The sequence below is a fragment of the Micropterus dolomieu genome, linkage group LG22 (genome assembly GCF_021292245.1).
Source record: "Micropterus dolomieu isolate WLL.071019.BEF.003 ecotype Adirondacks linkage group LG22, ASM2129224v1, whole genome shotgun sequence".
Classification (NCBI taxonomy): Eukaryota; Metazoa; Chordata; class Actinopteri; order Centrarchiformes; family Centrarchidae; genus Micropterus; species Micropterus dolomieu.
This window is the reverse complement of record NC_060171.1, coordinates 35208649-35231975: the sequence shown is the minus strand read 5'-3', so window position 1 is coordinate 35231975 and position 23327 is coordinate 35208649. Positions and strand designations below refer to the sequence as shown.

The 23327-nt window shown below is 39.8% G+C and overlaps 1 protein-coding gene across 5 annotated transcripts in view; it reads left to right on the top strand.

The window, feature by feature from the left end:
- Positions 1 to 23327, top strand: part of ripor1 (RHO family interacting cell polarization regulator 1) — a 170757-nt gene that overhangs the window by 122735 nt on the left and 24695 nt on the right. For all 5 annotated transcript variants that reach the window (XM_046036514.1, XM_046036516.1, XM_046036513.1 and 2 more), the window contains 3 exons: positions 2625 to 2744; positions 10344 to 10516; positions 10688 to 11414. In XM_046036514.1, coding sequence (XP_045892470.1) covers positions 2625 to 2744; positions 10344 to 10516; positions 10688 to 11414 — 1020 coding nt within the window. The remainder of the gene's footprint in view (positions 1 to 2624; positions 2745 to 10343; positions 10517 to 10687; positions 11415 to 23327) is intronic.

Here is a 23327-nt window from a genome sequence, read left to right as displayed (position 1 = left end):
TTATATTTTATATTATATAGGTAATACAATGATCCCGTGGACAATTACATGAGAACAAATAAGTCTTTAGAAGACGAAGTGAAGTAACTGTAATGAGCCCAACAACTGACATGAATACAGAGCAGTCTGTAGCGTTTCTAGATCTGCTGCTTGGTTGGCTAAACTGCATAACTTGTTATCATGTGCAGTGGACGAATAGACTCTGCCGACACATGATGCACACAGCAGGAGAACAATGTCGAGCTTCAGTTTACACACTGTTAGCAAGTCAGCGAGACAAACCTGGGAGACGCTGGACAGTGTTTGCCGTGAGATTATAATAGTTATAGTTATAATGGTTAACTGTACCCGGTTCAATCACAAAGCCCCTGCTCTGTGCTGATTGATGCGGCTTCTGTCAAAAATAGACTGGCAGTGAATATTGAACTTTAGCTAAACTTTTTTTAAAAATGCAAATCGAATCGTAATCGCAATATCTGGCAGAAAAATCGCAATTAGATTTTTTCCCCAAATCGTACGGATATGTAGCCATTGAACGTGTCATCTAAATATAGCGAGGGGTTAAATTTCCAAGTATAATGAGGGTTATAAAGACTGAAGTCGATGAACAATGAGAGGGGTGCATGGTCCGAAATTAAGATACTATGGTAAGTCGAACTTATTACATTCGAAATAAGTCTAGAGTCAACCAGCATATAATCAATTCTTGTGAAACTGCCATGCACAGGGGAGAAGAAAAAAAATTACTTGCTGGTGTCTCCAAATGTCGACCAGGTCCAGGGATTTGGTAAGAGACAGATTTTAATAATGGGGCCATGGATGAGGAGGACCTATCCAATAGCGGATCAAAATAACAGCTAAAGTCACCACCGATAATTATATTATGATCATTATATTCCGTGACAAGATTGAATACTTTACAGAAAAAATCAGGGCTATCGAAGTTGGGGGGGTAAATGTTTAAGAGAACTAAAGAGACTGAGTTGACCGTACCCGTGACAAGTATGAACCTCCCACCTGGATTGGTAGTCTGCGTTTTGAATACAAATGGGATGGATCTGCGAACAAGAATGGCAACCCCCCTCGCCTTGGAGGAAAAGATGGACTGGTACGCCTGAGACACCCACACAGATCTTAAATGCCTCTGCTCTGAAGGTTGAATATGGGTCTTCTGTAAAAAACAATATCAGACGACAGGGACTTTAAATGTGAGAATACATACCCCTACAATTCCAAGTAGTAATAGTGATGTGGCTCATCTCTGATCTAAGTGAGTAAGTGACGGTGAAGTTTGACACGTGACATATAAAGGGCTGGCAAAAGATCAAATGACAAAAGTGACAGATAAAGAAAGACAAATAAAACCCCCACAGAACCCAAACCCGCTAAAAGAACTAAGCGGTACAAACCACTAGCTAACAAGGAGGCTGCCGAGTAATAGAGCCAGCCAAACTGCACACTAAAAAACACACTAACCATGGGGCCCCGTGCGCATCTCAAACACAGACTAATGTTTAAATTACACCCTAAAGAAAGTACTCAGTGTAAGCGATATACAGAACACACGCTTGGTGAGATATAACAGGTAGGAGGGTATAAATGGTGTGGAATATAAAATATCAAATTTGAGAACATATAGTAGAAAAAATATGTGTATACATGAAAAGGTAAACACTTAAATGAATATACATAACTCAGTTAAAATAGACAAAAAAGAAACAGTTTAACTATACAGCCTACTTAACCATGATAGAACCACAAAAAGCAAGCACTAATCACCAAATCAACAAAATCTAAACATGTCAGCAAAATCAGGCAGGCAACACGCTCTGATTTCGAAATGCTCCCGTGGGATATGCACCCCTGCAGACGACGGAACAAAAGCAGGTCACAGAGAGCTGTGAAGAAGGTCGTAGAAGCACAAAAACGACATATTAAAAACAAGTCATTAACGTGGGAGTAGGCTACATGCTCCGCTGCTGAAATACTTCTGAGAAGCTTCCAGTGGAAGGTGAGGCTGGGCTGAGGATGGAACTAAACTGTGGCGCACACGCTGCTTGTGTGAGTCCAGGTTGATACATAGTAGCCTACGGTCATCCCTTAGAATTCCCAAGATGCGTGACGGTGAAGGGATTTTTGTTAAAATTTGCTAATAAGTTACCTATTTGTTTGACATATAAATGTTACTTTATGATTTATGTTTTTTTAAAACGTGTCTGCTTAGAATATTGTGTTTTTTGTTGGTAATTGTCATTCTTGTGGTGGTTTACCATTGAAACCAGGAGTGAAGTGATTGTTTCATTTTCATTTTAAGAACAGCAGAATTTTTTTGTATTGTTTGAAGTTTACTGCATGCTTCTTCCGCATGCGACCTTGTTTACAATCAAATAACATAAACTTTGCGGCCCACGTAGGGGGCCTGCCCTGGGTCGGCCGCCCCATGCACCTACGCTACCTCCGCTGGTGGTTTCATTCTATAACCCCCCCACCCAATGACAAATCTCCTCAAATGTCTTTGCGGAAGAAACTATTGTGTCCACCTAAAATCAAACTTCTATGTATCTGTCTATATCCAACTTTTTTTTCATCCATCCAAACTTTTAAACAGTGCTGTTATATTTTAGAACATGCTCCGCCGGCATGAAGAGAATGGAACCGCATGGTCTAATTCATCTGAATCTTCTGATGACTCCTCCAGTCCTCAGCTGTCTGTGGGAGGGCTACGCAACTTTACACATCATAAGGTAACACACAACAGACAATATAAGTTATTCATGGTATGCAGTCTTGTGCTGATATGGCTATGTTGAGACTTCACCAAGATACCATGACATAATGCAATTTAAAAATAAACTTTTATTGTTAGGAATATTTGGAACAAAAGTACAAAAAAATGTATTAAAGTTTTGATAAATAAGAGTCAAATGTATAAAAGTACAGAAAATATTTTTACAATATCTGATTTGTTATAAATTAGTACTACTACTAGTGAACATTAAATAAATAGTGTATGTATTGTGGGGCCAGCGAAACAGAAACTATAAAAAATACCAATATAGTACTACTATTAAAAATAATGATAATACCGTATATCATATCTCATGTCATTGCTATCATAATACTGATAAACAGGGCTCTCCTACATAGGCAAATAATTATATATATATTTTTTTGTCATGCAGTAGTTCATATACATATAATCTTCCACAATGACTGCTTTCTACATCTACTTTATCACCAGCACTCTGTTAAGTCTTTCCAGTGCTACAGAAACCTTTTCCTAACACACTTCTGGCTCTATGATACAGTGACGCAGAGGAAACGCTGCCCTTGAATTAATCTAATACTACATGACTGTCTACAACGAGGATCTGCAACTGTGTGTTAGATACTTGTTCAGCTCACGTTTATTCACAAGTCCCCTCTGGTTGAATCATTTCTGACACACTGACTAGAGACACCACAGTATAATCGCTCATTACTGTTAGCCCCATCTACTAATAAACATCGCATTAGCTGTGTGGCTAATTTAGCAACAGGCAGCGTTATCTGCTGTTGGCGATGTTAGAAAATATTTAGAAGTAATAAATTAGAGAGAAATGAGAGGACCGGTCGCTAGAACTGGCAAACTGTTTCAGAAATAAATCTACAACGACGTCTGTCAGTGTAGCCTCCTCCGTCACATTAAACACACTGCTGAGCCTGGAGAGGGCAGTGAAAAACGGGAGGGTTATCAAGTCTGGTCTCCAAAGAGGAAAATTGATGAAGGCTATTTTTTATTAATATTTAAGTTTTACCCGGAGCTCTGACAGAGCCAGCTCTGAGCTCCAGTAGACTGCGGTTTGTTCTGTGGTGCTGCAGTGTTTTGAGCAGAGGAGCTGCAGAGCGCCCTCTGGTGGGAAAACTATGCAGCACTCATGACATGAGGGAAGGATCTGACTCTCTGTTTCTCTTTTTAATAGACATATATATCGGCTGCTTTAAACACAGGTGCAGATATATCTGCAAGTAGCTTATATCGGCCTATAATATCTGCAAAATGATAAATCGGTCGGGCTCTACATGTGACACAGAGATTGGGATGTTATGAGTTGTAACTGCACATGTAGGACTAGTAAAACGATTTATATTTTGGTCTAGGGGATTTAATTACCACTAAATGTTATGGCGGTACCATTTACTAATTATAAAGGATGAGGCTGGTGAAACTCAGTCCATTTCTCATTGCTTTCTGTATCTTCTCAGCCCCAAGTCCATTGGTTCCTACTGAAGATTTAAATGTATCAAAACTGCTTACAAATATATAGTTTAATTTTCAAACACTGGCCACTGTAGTAGAAAACTTAATTATTAATTATTTTTATTCCATTTTGTTACACATATATTGTGGAGGTACCTGAGTGAGTAACAGTGTTGCAGCAGCAGCATTTTGTTATGTCACAAATTGATGGCTTTTATATATCACTCCACTCCTCACCTAGAGGTTTTCCCCCTCACCTATCCTGGAATCAGAATGGCCCTTTTGTCAGAACTCAACCTTAGGTGCACAATAACAAGCATCAAAGAGGATTTGCAGTTGGGCAGCACAACTACAGTATGTATACATGTAAAAGTGGGTGCATCGAGATGTTACAAACACATAGGTTGACATGGAATATAGTAACTGTGGTTCAATGTCATTGAATTAATTTAGAGAGAATTAATATTGTATTTAGTGGGCTAGATTACAACAATCTCAGTTTTTCTATCTCTTATAAATACTATATATATATATATTACATTAGAATACACTGTATAGACATTGTATAGAGATAATAGATGTGAATTATTAAAGGGCACATAATCTGTTCCCTATGATGTGTTTCTTTTTTATAACGAAATGCACAAATTGAGTGCACATATGAGCCCCCTAAAGTCTCTTTACTTGCTGCCTATAAGCTATATAATTGATGTTAAGGTGTTACTTTACAGCATCAATCCACTTTACACCAGTGACATCCTTACACTTAATTTTTTTATTAAATAGAATTAAATATATTTATATAGTGCCAATTCATAAAAGCAGAACAGACAGATGAGTGGAGTAAGGGGATTTAGGCTTGAATCCAGGTGGGCAGAGTTGCTAGGTTGGCCCGAGGGTGAAGTGGGGGCTTTGATTGGGCAAGTGAGCAGGCTCGCAGATCCAACGGGTTGGGACTGGTCCAGTGGTGAGTCCTGGAGACAGGAAGATTGCAGGTTAGGGAAGGCAAAAAGAGAACAGTGGACGAGAAAAAATATTAGTTTCTAGAGCTTGAGTACTAAGCAAAGCCATATGAATTAGACTTTATGATCCGATGGGGACTAGACGTCAAGTCTCTCCTCTTGTAGTCGAAATGATGAGATTAGGTGATTGCTGGCGAGAACTGGTGCCAAAACCAGAAGGCAACTCATACACACTGACTCCAGTGAAGAGAGAAGGAAAAAGAACACAGACAGACAGACAAAAACAAAAGTGCACCAAGCACGCCACGTTCACCCAAATGTAACACACTTACTCCCATACCAAATGTCACAAGGTTGTGGAGGAGGAGGTTGTGACATCTTGACCCAGCCAGGTTTCAGTAAGACAAAATGAATCAATATTTAGAGGTCCAAGCAGCAAAGATGCCGATATTGGTGCCCAAAATTTACTAATTCCACCCACTACTCTTCTTTGCTCAAATGTTCTAATGCTCTAAAAATTATTATGTTATATAATAACTTTATGATCTAAAGTTATCAAAAGAATTTTAATACCTCATCCTTAATGTACAATTTTAAATAAATGTTCGTAAATCAAAATTTGCTTAAGCTTTGCTGAGCAGATATGGGATATTGTGCTACGATGGGATGCCACAAATATGAAAAGTTTATATCTTGTATTTGTTTGTATGATCTAGGGTGACTACTTGGTTGATGCATAATATTTTGTAATGAAGCGGGCGTGGTTTTTTACAACAAATCTAAGAAACATCTAAGAAAATCACCTGTACGTCATAGAGAGCTGAAATTCTTCAGCACGTCCACAGATATGTGACAAAAGTTGGCTTCACTACAACCTTCACTGTATAGTTTTCAAAATATGCTAAATAATTTATCTTCGACACAGATATTCTTTAGATGGCCAATATCAAGTGTTTCAAAGGGTTTCAGATCGGTCAAAACATGAGTCTGCAGTGATATTCAATATCTTGCTGTAACGTGCACACAACGCACAACATTTTCTTTTACTTTCTTTAAATGTTGCCAAAATATTTGACAGTACACCCAAAACCAGTAGTATGAATTTTTTCTGAATTTTATCACCAACATTATGACTCGTGTAAACATTTTAAGTTTAAACTGTCAAAGTCTATGTCATGTTATAAGTGTCCCAGGAACAACTTTTGACCATATTTTGGAAAAATACAGCAAAGAAAAGCTAGAAAATGACTCCTTTTGCATTAGAGTCAATTGAGCGCAGCCATGAAAGTGTTGGACCTCAGATAGAGCGAGTCCTATTCTGCGCTGTGATTGGCCAGGTGCGTATCCAGGGCGTGGCTTAGCGAAGGGTCCTTAATTTGATTTAAAAAAAAACCAGAAAGGTTGTTTTACATTATATGACTACCATCCACAATTATTGTTATAGTATGGGAACATTTAATTTACATCCCAAAAGTCCTCTTTGTGATGCCAAGTTATGTTGGGAAGCCCCGAATGAAATGTCACTATGTGTCAGGATTGTGCCATGTGCTCAGGCAGGTCGAATTTATTTCAGGATAATCCCTTGAGATATACGCTGTGATCTCATTTTCGAGGGTATCCTGCAAAACATATATGTGTACAGACACAAAAGTTAGCCACACAGTACATAGGCCTATACATAAACATAAACACAACACATAGGCACAAACATATATACAAAACAATAACTTGCTCACCTGCCCTTACCCCCACAATTAACATAGCAAACAAAATAAAGTACGTTGACAAAATAAACAGCAGAATGCATTAAACAACTAATGCGTTGGTGGAAAGTAACGATTTACAATTACTCATGTTACTGTTATTGAGTAGCTTTTTTGTGTACTTGTACTTTCAAAAGCTGTTTTTTTAAATCTGTACTTACTTTTATGTTTTGCTTAAAGTATTGTACTTCGCTACATTTTCAATGACATCCATTACAGTAAAAAAAAGTGCTGTCGAGTAGACCGCTACAATGCGTCAACACGACAAGACATCCAGAGATTTTCAACTGTTTACTGACAGCAGACCAGTTTGAAATATGGCAGTGAGCAATGCAACAGTCAGGAGCTGTTAGATACAGAGCTGCACACCTCCACCTTCTCAGCCAGGTAACCAGCTCCTTTCCCTTTCGCTGTTCGCAGACTCATGTTGTGTGCAGCATAAAGTCAGATCATAACTGCTCCTAGAATTATGGAAAATACCAGTAATTGCCCGACAATAGTTTGTTTAGCTGCCCCAGACGTCTGTGCCCTGTGCTATTAAAAGGCATCTGCTGTTCGCACCAGTAACTACAGTTCAATTCAATTCAATTTTATTTATATAGCGCCAAATCACAACAACAGTTATCTCACAGCGCTTTTCATAAAGAGCAGGTCTAGACCGTACTCTGTGTGAAGCCCAACAATTCCCACCAAGAGCAGCACTAGGCGACAGAGGCAAGGAAAAACTTCCTTTTAAGTGGCAGAAACCTCGAGCAGAACCATGGCTCAGGGTGGGCGGCCATCTGCCTCGACCGGTTGGGGTGAAGGAGAGAGAGGGAGAGAGAGAGAGAGAGAGAGAGAGGGCAAGCGAGGAACAGAGAGAAAGAGGGCAAGAGTGTAAAGGAGAGAAAAAGAGAGGGATGGAAGGAGAGAGGGGAGGGAGAGAGAGAGAGAGGGAGAGGGCAAGAGAGAGCAAGGGCGAGAGAGGAACAGAGAAATGGAAGGAGAGAGAGGGGAGGGAGGCAGCCTACACAATATCCACACAGAGGTACAGACAGTAAAGGTGATGTTGCTATAGACTGAATGAAAAATGGTACAGATATTTATAGTAGTGTTCATGATAACAATCGTAATGTTAATGATTATAATAACAATAATAACAAAAGGACTAGTAACAATAATTGTAGCAGAGGGTGTCGAGCAGGAACACGGGGGCAGCAGGTGACCCGCAACCACAGATCCAGACTCCACAGCTCCAGAGCCAGAAACACCTGCAGGAAGTGATAGGAGGAGAGAGGAGAGGGACGAGAAAGCACAAGAATACCGGAAAGGGGAGAAGTTGAGTTAGTAACATGCATTAATGGGATAAGGTTGCATACAGAGGGAGAGAAAGTAGAGGAGAGAGGAGCTCAGTGCATCATGAATTGAATTGAATGTAGACTTATCATTATGGATTTTGGCCATGTTTTTAGGAGTCTGTTCACACTGATAGAAGCTATTAAAACGTTCATTTTGCGAACGTTAAAAATATCAAACTGGAATATGGCAGTTCTTTTTGAAAGTCCGGCCCCCACAGTGTCTGCTTAGAACAAATGTAGTTGAAGACCCCTGGTGTAGAGGTCAGTTAAATAGCCCACTTCCATTTGTGGTTAAATCTTTTTAAATATTTTTTTTTGCTTTGCTCCAAATAGCCAAAAAGACATCGGTGCATAACAATGTTGGTTGGCATTAGTAACCTGCTGGTAACTAGTTATTTACTATACTAACATTAAAATGACCACCTGTTTGAAGGTAAATAGGGATATGATTTCATATACAGTCCAGTGCGGCCTGCCATCGAATAATCTATTCCGCCACAATTTTCCTAATGAAGCGAAAACATTCTCAAACTTCTCATTAAGTCATTGTTTTTAGCCATTGATTTGGCAAAGTATCTGTCAAACAAAGTGAAAGCTCCATATGGCTTTGTTCCATTATTAAATCACAAAAGACTGCAATTTAATTAAATAAGTACAATACCTATAAATAAGATATTAAATCAATATAAATAAGTTATTTTAGGAGGTTAAAAAAGTTACTAAGTAACTTTTACTCTGAGTAAATTTTAAATGAGCTACTTTTTACTTTCAATTTTCACTTTCAATTTTTATTCTTGTAATTTTACTTGTACTTCAGTAAAAGTTCATCGAAGTAATCGTACTTTTACTTAAGTAGAATATTTTTGTACTCTTTCCACCTCTGGTTGTTTATGACAAATGGAACATACAGGATAAAGTCACATCTCACATAGAAATGTCCAAAGAAAAACAAGATAAAGAAAATCAAGATAAAGTCATGATTATAAAACTACTACTGTATATTTTCTACATAAACCATTTATATGTAATACCATTGGTACCCCTAATAACAAGAACGTATAGTTTTAAGAAAAGAAAATAGTGTTGATTAGAATAAACCAAACATGGAAATAGATCTCAAGAAAAGAGGAAGGTTATTACATGTAACCAGGCAGGTTGATTCTTAAGAGAACAGTAAGAATCACTTACAGAAAACAATCCAGGCACTCAACAAGAGGCAGACCAAAAATAACCAAGGAAATCCACTTAATCCAGAGAGCAGAATAAATATGAAGTTCATCAAGAGAAAATAATCCAAAGCAGGTGCCACCAATCAGGCAGAAACACAACTTCCCCTGAAGGTCTGCCAAATAACCTCCCCCAATCCTTTAAAGAACTCCAGATCGTGACCGTCTGGGAACGTTCTGGAAACATTACCAGGCAATGTCCTTGACAACAGTGGGACGTTCTCAAGAAGTTCTGGGAACATTACATTCCTGAATGTTCCCTGAAGGTCTGCCAACCCTTTAAAGACCTCCACGTAGTGACCTCCTGGGAACGTTCTGGGAACATTATCAGGCGACGTCCTTGACATGTTGTCAGAATGTTCTGAGAACGTTATATTTCTAGCCAGTTGTATCAGGGCTGGGAGAGGGATTTCCGTCCGGGTCCTAGCGAGGGGGTCCACTGGAGTGTCGGAGCAAGGTAGAGGAGGAAGGCTGCTGAGTTTGTTCTCTGGTGGGATCCTGAGCCACCTGCTCAGTATTTGCACTTTTTTCAGCGCACAAAAGTAAAAAATGTGCACCTTACAACTTTAAAAACAAAACTTAAACCTCAACTTAAAAAATAAAACTCAACAGTAATGATGCATTTTCGTCGAAACCTCTTACCTAGAATTATGTGTTATATTATCTGACAATATTAACTGACAATGATTGACTGAATTTTTTTCATTGTAGAATCTAGTGGTATTTGGCTAAAATGAGCCTAAAAGGTATTTACTATGTTGTTTGTTTGTTGGGTTAGACTGTCCCGGTGATTCAGTGTCTCTCTTGCTCTCAAGGCGGTGCTGGTGACATCAGAGATCCAGCCAGCTGAAACTGGAAGTTCTTCCCTACAGCCTGACATCTCATTTTGCCCCAGAGATTCCTCCTCCACAACTCAGAACCCTGCCCACAAGGGCAGGACTGTCAGTGAGGTTCCCAGCATATCCAGATACCAAGCAGAGAGCAACAGGTAGTGTTTGATCTTGTTTTTTGTTTGGTACATTCATTTTATTCCACTCTACACCCTCATAAGTTAACATTTTTCTTAATCATATTTGTTGACTGATTACTTGTTACACTTGTTATAGTGTGCTTTATCAAAAGTTAGATTGACTGATACAGTATACAAACTGATTTACAGGGAAGAGGAGAAGGGGACAGTCACTGTAATGACAAAAGCTGACAGTGTGGAGGAAGAGGATGGAGGGAAACCGTCTTCCATATCCACAGTGGAGGAGGTGGTGACCAACAACCACACCTCACGCAGCTACTTGCGCTCTTTGAGCCACATTAGTGAAAGCAGTGCTGATGGCATTGTATTGATGGACAGGTCAGCTGGCCAATCAGGGGAGGTGATGTCTTTGGCCTCCGGGCTCTCCATCAATGACATTGAAATGGAGGTGCCCAGCAGAACTCCTGAGCTGCCCAGATTTGCTGCCACAGACACTAACCTGTCACAAACGAGGATAGGTGTCGTCAAAGAAAACACAACATCTGACGTTGTGACAGATCAACATCAACATAGGAAGCAACAGGATACATCCAACTGTGTCCTCACATCCTCCTCTCCCAAGACTGAAGCAGTGAGCCCCAACATTCCATCACAAGTGAACACATACCCATACCTAGAGTGCAACACCCTCCCAGACGGCACAGATGTGATGTATGTAGCCCAGCGGGTGTCAGTGGAGGAGGAGATGCCAGGTGCAGGACCAGATTGTCTGTCCAAAGAGAGTGATGGTCCCGTGGACAGTGGGTTGGAAGACGCCCTCGGAGCTGTAGTTTCCTCTCTGGATGATTACAGAGGACAGTTCCCTGAGTTACAACAACTGGAACAAGAGCTGAAGCTGCTGCAGGTTACACTGAAGGTGAGGATGGAGCATGTGAGAAACAAGAAAAGTTGCTTCCAGAGGTGGGTAAAGTAGCCAAAAACCTCCCTCTAGTAAAAGTACTAGAGATTTTATTGGTCGAACTTTATCAACCAGTATGGGCCTAATACGGGCCCATTACAGATATATTGTATTGACGTATGTGTTTTCTGATATGCACCGTTACAGAATCTTTTTTTACAGAACATACAGTTTATTTAATGCAGAAAATTATGCTTGGGGTGATTTAGGCATGGTGTTGTTATCACATAGTTTATCCAGCAGAGTGTGCTCCAACTCCATTGTTTACAAAACTGTGTCTTCATGGTAAATTGCTAACTAGTTTTTGAAATACATACTAAAAAGTTAATAAACAGTGACCCCATCATGTTGGTGAAGATTCATGCCTCCAGGTCATAGTTACCCAAGGTAGGTAAAAATCAAGAGCAACTGGTCAAAGGTCCACTTTGGTAATCCACAAGCTGTAAGTGCCTCTTTCAGGTGTTTATGCTCCTGCTGTTAGGCTTGAGCACATGTTGGTATGTTCTCAGCTCGGTAGTGCAGGGTTCTAATAACCTCTAGCTTATGCTCCAGTCAAATATTGGTCTGTGTGTGTGGGTTTCCTCTATACTCCAGTGTGGAGCCTGTCTGCAAAGTCCAAGAAAGCCAAACAGTTGTTGCTGACATCCTCTTGTGTGAACTTGATGTTACTGTCTACAGAGTTGATGTGTTCTATGAAGGCTTGCACTTCCTGGATGTAATTTTGACCCATTTGTCGTCCACATTTATACCAGTGGCTCGATGCTGTTCCTCTAAAAGACTTCAGGGCTCTGCTTTCTGCTTCTTCCATGTAGATGTCAGCCACAATAGGACATACTGGTGATCCCGTGGCACAGCCATGCTTCTGTCTGTAGAATCCTCCGTTGTACTGGAAATAGGTGGTGTTCAGACAGAGGTCCAGCAGTTCACAAATCTGGTCAGGGCTGCGGGTAGTTCAGTTGTTCAGGATGTTGCCATGGTGCAGTCGTATCACTGAATTAATTTGATATTGAAGAAATCTTAAAAACTGGAGGATTCTCAGGCAACTTCTGAGGTGTTTCTGTTCCTGTCCCAGTTGCTAGTGAGTTACAAACTGAACGTTGAGTCTCACTTATGTTCCAGCTCACCTTAATTACATTTAATCAGGCACCGCCATCGCCCAAGTGTATCTGCTGCAGGTTTATCAACGCACAAATCGGACACATTAAATATCAGTCAATATTTTTTCCGTTTTGGTTTTAAAACAGAAAAACGATGTCTGTTTATTTGTTTTTCTGTTTACCAAAATGGAAAAAACAAAAAACAACTTGGTTTTCCGATTCAGTTTTGAAACGAAATAATCAAAGAACGAACCATACACAGATTTATGTGCCATGAGTTGTGGTGGTTGAGCAGGTTGAGAACCCAGGACACCAGAGCTGAGCAGATAAGTTAATAATGATTTATTAACAAAAGAGAGCACACTTACAAACTGTGGCTAAGTCCAAATAGAACCCAAAGGGGTGTAGATGAAACAGAGGTCCAAAAACAGCAGGAACAAACTCAGGCAACAGACCAACACGGGATACACCCAACAATGAACCAACAAGGACTGAACAGAACGCGTTGAAATACTCATACATACAATACATAGGCAAATGAGCAGGGTGGGAACACAAAACAGGTGTGAGGTAATCAAGGTAATGAAACAGAATCGGGAAGCAAAACTAGACAATGACAGCGAAGGCAGACAACTTCAGACTAAAACAGGAAACAGAAACACAGGCTGAACAGCACTCAGACAGAAATCTAACTTGACACAAAACCTACGTCTCAAAATACAGAAGCAAATAACATGGACAAGTCAGACTGACAAAACCCAGAACAAACAGACCATGCTGAATAAAAAACACAGAATACATATATAATCCAAATGGGACAGAAACTAGTAAACAGATCTAAGAACTTAAGCACCGAAGACTACACACTAAGACACTGAACTAAGACGCTGGACTGGTAAGTAAACTTAAACATGCCAATGAACAAAAGACTAAACCTAGCTACAAAACCCTAAACATGATCAAATAATGAACCACAGAAGTACAGAACCCCAAACCATGAAACCAGATACCAATTAAACTATAACATGTGAGTGAATAAAAATAATAAACAAGGGTACAGAGAGAAACACAGAACCACAAACGGACTTAAACAGGTACGACATGAACACAAAACCACACCCCTAACATCATGTCCCGTGAGTTTGTTGTTGTGCGTCAACGTTTTTTTAAATGTCCCGCCCAATCCAGGCTGTGATTGGTCGATTCATAAAAAGTGACATTGATTATTAACTTTATGCACACGCTTAGATTAAAAAAACACACTACCCACTTCAAGCTGTGTGCTGTTCAGGTGCCATGTGCCACTGTTGACAAGCAAGCTGCTTCTCTGCCTCTTGTCTGTTGGTGCTGATGGTAATGATTGAGATGCAGTTTGACCAATGTTTGTGTGAAGGACGTATAGGACTACATGACCGACCAATGTTGGCGTGCAAGAAGGCGGGATCTAAAGAGAAAGGTCAAAGCAATGCAAAAACGTGCACAATGATTGCCGACTGTACAAATCAAAAGCAAACATTTGGGGCGACTTAGAAAAACCGGCCAGACGCATTTTTAAGTGCTAACCTGTATTTTAACGTTTAAGGTAGGGTAGGTAAGTTTGAGAAACTAGCAAGAAACTGCTAGGCTTGCCATGACCCCAAAACATGTGAACACGTGTGCCGACTCACCGCTCAGCTGGAGCTCGAATCTACCAGAGCGTGACAAGCAGAGAGGAGGGCAGGGCCGCGGCGTCTCATGTCTGAATCACGGGTAAGAAAACACCTAAACTAATTTGCTGTAAACATACTGCTGCACGCTGGCTGCTATTTCCGAGCTATAAATATAATACCGACATACGAGACTGTGTGTGTGTGTTAGCAGACTGATTGTGATTTATTGGTTGGCAAACAATGATGAAAAGAAAGGAGCATCACCCTAGTTCCAAAACACCCGAAATGCTGAACTTAAAGCGAGTAGCCTCTACTCGACCATTCAGAAATTCACTACAAGGCACTGCATGAACTTGACACGGGAATTTGGCCTTCTTAAGCTTCCTCAAGAAACAGTCGTTTCTGAGCTTTCTTCACCAGCATGGAGAGATGATGTTTATTCCCAGGAACCTGAAACTGTTCACCTGCTCCACCTCAGCTCCACTGATGTAGACAGGAGTGTGTGTCTTTATCTCCTTCTTCCTGAAATCAATGATCAGCTCCTTGGTTTTGCTGACGTTGAGCAGTAGGTTGTTCTCTGAGCACCACTCTGCAAGATTATAAATTTCCTCCCGATATGAAGTCTCATCGTTGTTTGAAATCCGGCCGATGATGGCGGTGTCATCCGCAAACTTCACAACAGAGTTCTCTCCATGTTGGGGGATGCAGTCGTGGGTGTACAGCGTGAACAGGAAGGGGCTGAGCACACAGCCCTGGGGGGCTCCAATGTTAAGAACTAGAGTGGAGGAGTTAGGGGCGGACTGGCCCTGCTACTTTATGATCCGTGACCTGGCTGGCCAGTTGGCTGATGAGCTGTAGCGGAATGCTGTATGTGTGTCTATTTAGACTGGGCCAAACATACTTTCAGTATTGAGGGGGGATACAAGCGACCCCTCCCAACTTGGACTGATCCTCGTTTTTGCTGAAATCTGATTGGCTCAACTGAGCTGATTAAAGGAGTTTGCTTTCCATCTGGAAATTCAATCTCAAAACATGTGAGAAGTGCAACACCGATGGTAAATGTGGCAAAAAGAAAGAAAGAGGAAAAAGAACTGTGTGGGGCCAAAAAAATAAGAATTAAGAAGCAGCTAAATGCACCAAATTAACTGACCTCTTCCTTGGTGGCAAGGGGCTGTGACAGGCGCAGATGAGGCAAGACCCAGCACAGAGACAGGTGCACGATAAGTAATGCATTTATTATATAGCCTACTGAAATAATTTACAAATGCATTTAGAGTGGGGAGAACAAGTGTTTGATACACTGCTGATTTTGCAGGTTTTCATACTTACAAAGTATGTAGAGGTCTGTAATTCATTCATTCATAGGTACACTTCAACTGTGAGAGATGGAATCTAAATGGTGGTTTGTCTCTCATTTGTTTATGCAAAGTACTAACTCGTCAATAATAAAAGTTCGCTGTAGACATAGACTGTATATAAAAAGGCTGTAGCGCTCGCAAATCGCTGCCATTGTAGTCAATGCTTGTGCTCACACCTGAAGCGCCGCAGCGCGTTCCAGAGCGGCCCAGAAGCCGCTCCCCGCTCTGCTGCGTGAAGTTAGTTTAAAGTTGGATATTCGACAGACATTCGGTTAGCTCACCTCCGATAGATCGCTTATAACCACCGAGGCTTAGCTTAGGGACCAGCAGTGTTAAGGGAAAATCATCATTTATTTCAATAGCTTCCATGTCATGTGATCCAAAGACATCAAACCAATGCCGAACTGTAGAGCTACACTGTGCAAATGAGACACACCTCTTCATATTAGATTTGAGTGCATATCCAAATTTATATTAATATTTATTAATAATTTATGGAAAATAATGCTTTTTTTCAATAACTTCTATGTCATGTGACCCACGGACTCCAAACCAATACCGAATTGTAGTACTAAACTCAGCAAATCAGACACACCTCTTTATATTAGATTTGAGTTCATATTTTATTTTATATGAATATTTATTAATATTTTAAGGGAGAAAATGCTCCTTTTTTCAATAGCTTCCATGTCATGTGACCTACCGACTCCAAACCAATGCCAAATTGTAGTACTAAACTAGGCAAATGAGACACACCTCTTTATATTAGATTTGAGTACTTGTTTTATTTTATATTAATATTCATTAAAGATTTATGTAAAAAAGGAATTTTTTTCAATAGCTTCCATGTCATGTGACCTACCGACTCCAAACCAATGCCGAATTGTAGTACTAAACTAGGCAAATGTGACACACGGTTTATATTAGATTTGAGTACTTGTTTTATTTTATATTAATATTTATTAATATTTTGTGCAAAAAAAAGAATTTTTCTCAATATCTTTCACGTCTTGTGACGCAGGGACCCCGAACCAATGCCGAATTGAAGTAATACAATGGGAAAATTAGACACATCTCTACATATTAGATTTGAGTGCATCTTCTAATTTATATTAATATTTATTAATATTTTATATAAAAAATTCATTTTTTTCAATAGATTCCATGTCATGTGATTCACTCCAAACCAATGCTGAACTGTAGGGTTTCTTCTGTTGTGTCACCTCCAAGATACTATCAATTTCTTTTTTAACGTCCTCCCAAAAACCTTGAATAATCGGACAGTTGCAAAAATGTGTGTGGATTCCCCTACTACCATTAGCCCTACCCACATTTTTGCCAACATAGTGCCATGATGTGATCTTTCATAGATGAAGAAATGATTAGAGGAGTATTAAAATATCTGATCTTTATTTTCCAGTCCAATTCCTTCCACAGTTGGCTATTAATTCCCTTGTGACATCCTGTCCATATGTTAACCCATTTAGTACTTTCAATTATAACATTTAATTCCAATTCCCATTTCCTTAATATAGTCTTTGCTTTGTGGAGCGTCAGATGTCAGCCTTTTGTATATGTTAGATATGTGGGGGTTTTTGGCAAGTACTTCTCCACAACACTAATAAAATATTCTTCTATTTCATTTGGGCTTTTGCTGACCATCTCCCTTTCTTTATGATTCGTGATGTTGTGTCTTATCTGGAAGTACCTATACAGATCCTTTGATGGGAGGTTAAATTGTTCTTGGAGTTGAGAAAAAGATTTGAATTTTGTTCATTGAAAGAGTTGTTTGATTGTACGAAGACCTTTGTCGGCCCACATTTTAAACCCGTTCTCTCACATGGTTGGTGGCATAGTATTTCCATACTATCAACATGGCCCTTGAGATCGATTCCGGTCCCTCGAGTGTTTTCTTAACTGTGCCCAAACTTTTAGTGTGTTCTGTCCATTAATTTTCTACTTAAATTTTTTTGATTGATTGTTTTTAGCTTTACTTTCGGCTTCTTCCTTTGTCAGATAAATGTATAAATTACTCTGTCACAAGTTGAAATAACAGGTATTCTCACCGGCAGGGATTGAAAGATAAAGAGAAATGTAACTAGTAGATTCATTTTTACCGTTTCAATTCTACCTCATAATGAAAGGGGGAGGGACTCCCATCGCACTACATCCTGTTTTATTTGTTTAATTAATTTATTTTTAGTTGGCTTCGAATAGACGAATGCGATTGGGTGTAATAGTTATTCCCAGTTATCTAAATCTTTATTTAGACCAGCGGTAAGAGGCCTTTTCATTTAGCTGTGCAGGCCAGGTCCCAAAGATCATCATGGCCATGGTTTGTTTTCATTGATTTTATATCCAGACACTGACCCATATTCATGTAAGCATTTCATAAGTGCAGGGAGAGAAAGAAGTGGATTTTTTACAAAAAGTAAACTATCATTGGCGAACAGAGCGATCTTATGAATTGACCCCCCTTCATCCTTGAATTTGTACCGTTTGGCGTCTGCCAGAGGGTCAATGCTGAAGGCAAATAAGATGGGCGATAGCGAGTCTCCCTGTCTTACACCCTGCTTCACTCTGAAAAAGCTAGAACAGTGACCATTAACTCTAACTTTTGTGCTGGGATCTTTAAAAAGTAGGTTATTCCAATTCACCATTTCTTTCCCAAAACCCATTTCTACCATTGTGTGTCTCAAAAACGCCCCGTCAACTCGAACACATGCTTTCTTAGCATCTAAGCTGAGAAGCAGTGAAAAAGCCCAAAGTCCAGCCCAAAGGGAGTTCCCATCTCCCATAGAAAACTCTGCTCTGAACTGACTGAAAACAGCTGTTTGTAGTCCAGGCGCTTCCCTTTCATCCCTGTGACAACACATGGATGCAAGGAAAATGCGCGTCATAACGCTCGGCAAGCGGCTAGTCTGACATGCCCTCAAAAACACCGATGGAAAAACAGTGAGCTGCAGCACACAGCTCTCCTCTCCCTTCCAAACACTAGCTACCCTCCAGGCAGTCAGTGGACATAAAGTTGTTCCTGTGATGTAGAGACAGAGCTCAGTTAAAACTTCATGGATGAAAGATACTTTTGTTACAGATTAATAACTCACCACTCTGAAACTCTTGCTCCAGTCTACATTGCCAAGCTGGTACAGCTGAACCAAAGCCGTGTTTACCGGCTTCTCACTGACCCGCCCTTCTCTGCTTCTGATTGGCTAGTAGTGCTTAACTAGGAACTGCGCATGTGCAACTCCCAACAAAGATCATTTAGAGACAAGATGTATCACTCCACAGCTAAAACAAAGCCTTCAACACAGGGTGAAAAGAGGAGCTTCTGCAATATGCAGTATGACAAAAATATGGTGTTTTTTGAAAATTAAAGCATGTAAACTTGTTCTGGTACAACCCCTAAAGAAGATTTTGAACCTGAAAATGAGCATAATACCACCTCTTTAATATGGCTTCCAACCATGATTTTGGGGGGTCCCCCGATGTTAGTACATAGTTATATAGTGTAGTGAAACTACACTTTGTCAATAAAATTATGAGTAATAATACTTGAAAGTATTAATATCATGATCTCGTTCAGGGCCACCAGTTAAAAATAAGCTGTCTGCCCAAGGCTTTTAGGACTCCTTGGGTACAGCTTAATAATTGCAACAATTATTACTAGTGATCAGTTAGTTATTAATTGTTCAATTACTTTAAATCAATCAGTTTAATCATTGATCAATCATCATTAGTCAGTCTCAAATCTGAGGGTGGGTAATCAAAGGTACAAACACGTTCCTGTGATCAAAGTGAATATTTATTTAACTAACTAAAGTGAATACACGTGGGAGTAAATAGGAATATGCAGACAATAGAACAATGATTAAGCAATAACCAGAATACAATAAACGGGAGATAAAGCAGGAGTAACAGGGTTGAGTGTGAATTCAGTTTGGCTATTGTGGAAAGAATGACTTCAAGGAAATAAGGGAAACTATTGGACGCATGTTATACTGTGATAACTAAGTTTATAAAGGCTATGGGTTTAAATATCTACTTTTGATCACAGCATGTTGAGTTGTTTGCCTTACTGCTTGGTTGGTTTCTAAGCCATCCGTTATTGCAAAGGCCCGAAACCGGCGGCCCGGTTCGTTGCGTTCACTGCCTCTCAGCGGGCTTGGCTCAAACTGGGTATCTGCCAGAGGGTTGACCCCAGTGTCCTTCGTGTTCGGCTTGTGGCTGCTGGAACTCCAGACGTGCAGTGATTTAGGCCATTAGCTCTGGCTCGGTTCATTGGTTGATGTCCCTTCTGTTACTGGTGGCATAACTGACTCGTAGACTAACCTCCAAACTCCATTTGTTGTTGGGATTAGTGGAAGTTAATTTAAAACGAGATAAGATTTTAAAAGAAACTTGATTGTTTGTCAAGCAAAAGTTGCATAAATTAAATGACCTAATAACTTTAAACAAAAAAAAACACAAGATAAATTCACTGAAGAGACCTCGTGAATATAATTAACGTTGCTGTGAGACAAAGGAAAACTTGGAAGTCGCGGAGGTTCTCCGGGCCAGACCTTTGGGAACAGGATGCTGGATGTTACGAGGAGGATCAGAGGCAGGAGAGAAGAGCAAGAGAGCGAGCTCACAGCTCTGCTGTGTTTTTGTTTGTCACTTTCCTGGGGCCGTTCCACGGTGGGACTCACCTTTTGTGTCTTGAGGTTTTAACTTTAATCTAAAGTAATGTCTTAAAGTCTATTTACGTGTGCTTAATCACATATCTTTCCATAATATCAACACTTTTCTTAAATACCATAAACAGTTATACAGTTCCTAGTTTCTAAGCATTAGATTAAGGTAAGGGAAAGTATCGTAGCTAATCAACCGTAACAATTTGAATTGTTAGAGTTAAACGATACAATTTATAATAATCATAGCAGCTAACCGAATACGTCCCAAGACAATCTTGATTGTTAAATGTTCTTAATAAGAAAATATAAAGGAAGGTATTATTAGTGAAGCATGGCATTGGTTAAACAAGAAACACAGACAGTAATAGATAAATGAGCACAAGGAGATGAAGTAAAGAGCACTTCAAATGAACATTATCTTATGATTCTTTAGCTTTTAAATAGTCCAATAGGTCCAATACCTAACTTAACAAAGATTATTTAACTAAACAAAGTAAACAAGACAGCTTTATAGTGAGAAGACATTCTTTGTTCATAAAAATCAATGTTTTTCCTCCAGCCAGCTGCTTTGGACATCTGGCAATCTTATCAGTTTACACGTCAGCGTGAATAAAGGAGGGGGCAGCGTTTGTCGTGTGTGTGTAGGAGTATGCTGGAGTCTCAGTTTAATGGCTTCTGACTATTTTTTGTGTTAGAAGCAGGGCAAGAAAGAGGGTTTGTTTACCTTTGATTTTTGGGGAACTGCAGGGCCGGGTTACTTGCCCTTTTGGTCCTCCTGGAGAGTGTCGGCAAGTGACACATTTACGGCGAGAATGGTCCCAGAACAAACATTTTAAGATTGGTATTTCTGCTTGACTTTTAGCAGATGTTCTTATCACACATCAAAGGCTTTGTACATCCTTTGTATGCTAGAAAGTCCAGTCTTTGGATGAAGCTTCATAGTTACTGGGCTGTCTGAGACAGTGATTGGCTCAATCTTGCTTTCTGTTATTCTATATAACTAAATTTTTGATATGCAGATGAGGTCTATCCTCGAGTAACTCCCGCGTACCTGGGAGATAAAGGTGAAGTCTCTATCGTTAGGGTGAAGATGTCGCCGTACGTCAACTAAGCCCAGTCCTTAGATTTGGTCACCAGTGAATGGTGTGCCCTTTCAATCCTGATGTCCACATCTGGCGGTAGTTTGAGTTCCTTTTGAAGTAGATCTTTAACAAATCCAGTCGGATCTTTTCCTTTACTACCTTCTGGGATTTGAAAAATCCTAATGTTGTTTTGTCTCAGTCTGTTTTAGAGGTCATTGCACTTTTCTGAGAGATCTAACGTTATATTATGTTGCAGCAAAAATCTTACCATCCTGCGGTGGCGCATTCCCATGTCACTCTCTCCTCTAATGTTTCAATTCTCTTTCCGTGTTGCGCCAGTTGGTCTTTTATATCAGTGACAATTTGTTCCAGACGTTAAGGACTATTTTTGTTTTTCTGTCCATCTTGGTTCTCTTCTTGTTTTGTCAGCTCTTCCAGTACTATTGTTGGGTCTGGTTGACCTGACCGGGCATGCTAGCTGGCCTCAGTGGATTCGGTTTGTTGTCCTCCTTTGCTCTTGAGCAGTGTTGTAGTCTATGTGATACGCAGATATACGCGGTATACCCATTAGAAAAGGTCAAGAATTTCTGTATGCTTACTTAAAATAGCGAGATAATATGTAACAATATTGTTTTGACAGAACTTTCACACTTTCATTTATAAATTCTCTCCATCTGTGTTGCAAAGCACTGAATTTTGGGGCTTCCGTGGCGTTTGACCAGGATCTGACATCACCTACCAAACAACAGCACAGCTGCCTGATGGTCACTCAGCGCAAGTTTGAAATCAAGGTCAAACTACACTCTTGGTGTTTTCGTGAGCCTGCCCCTTAAAACTCCTGCCGCTTCGAGTGACACCACGGCTGCGGCAGATGACACAAACCTTAATGTTACAGAAACTACAGAAAATGAGCCAGATAAGGCTGATGCTATTGTAACGTTACCTGGTGAGTGAAAGTAGCATGTAATCTACGTTATTATTAATGTTATCATTAACAAAACTGTAAGAGCAGGGGATTGTTGGTATATTGAATTGCATCTAGATCTAGTTAACTTAACTAACGATAGTGTGGTGGATCAATGAATGCGGGATACTCGGTGTGTGTGTGTACAGTAGTAGAAGTACCTGTTCCTGGATTACTCATGTACTTAAGGTGATACAGTAATAATAATAATAATAATCTTTATTTGTAGAGCACTTTTCAAAAACAAGTTACAAAGTGCTTTAACAAGTGTAAAGACAATAATACCCAAGAGACAATAATACAAAAACAATACAAGATAAAAGCATGTAAACATTGAAAAGACTAAAATACAGATAAATATAAAATTAGTAAAATACAATAAAATAAAAGGGATAAAATAAAGTCAAATAAGATCGGGAAAGGCTCTCCTATAAAAGTATGTTTTAAGAAGGGACTTAAATATAACAAGGCGAGAGGCCATGAAGAGCTTTAAAAGTGATCAATAGAATTTTAAAGTCAATTCTAAAACATACTGGGAGCCAGTGTAATGAAGCTAAAATAGGAGTAATGTGGTCATATTTCTTTGTTCTGGTTCTGGACAGTCTGGAGTAGATCAATAGATTTTTGGGTTAAACAGGTGAAAAGGCTGTTGCAATAATCCAGGCGTGATGAGATGAAGGCGTGTAAAATGGTCTCGGTGTCCTTAAAAGGTAACATAGATCGAATTTGCCATCTGCTGAGACCCGATGACCAGGATTTCTGTTTTGTCTGAGTTCAGCTGGAGGAAATTATTTGACATCCATTTTTTAACTTCACAAAGGCAGTTGTTAAGTGAACTCAGCATTCCAGGGTCTGTGGATCTGACGGGCAAGTATATTTGTGTGTCATCAGCATAAATATGAAAAGAAATGCCATGTTTATGGATAATATGTCCAAGGGGAAGCAGATACAAGGAAAACAAAATGGGTCCTAAGACCGACCCCTGAGGCACACCATATTTAACTGGACAGAACGAGGAGACATAGTTGTTTACAGACACGCAAAA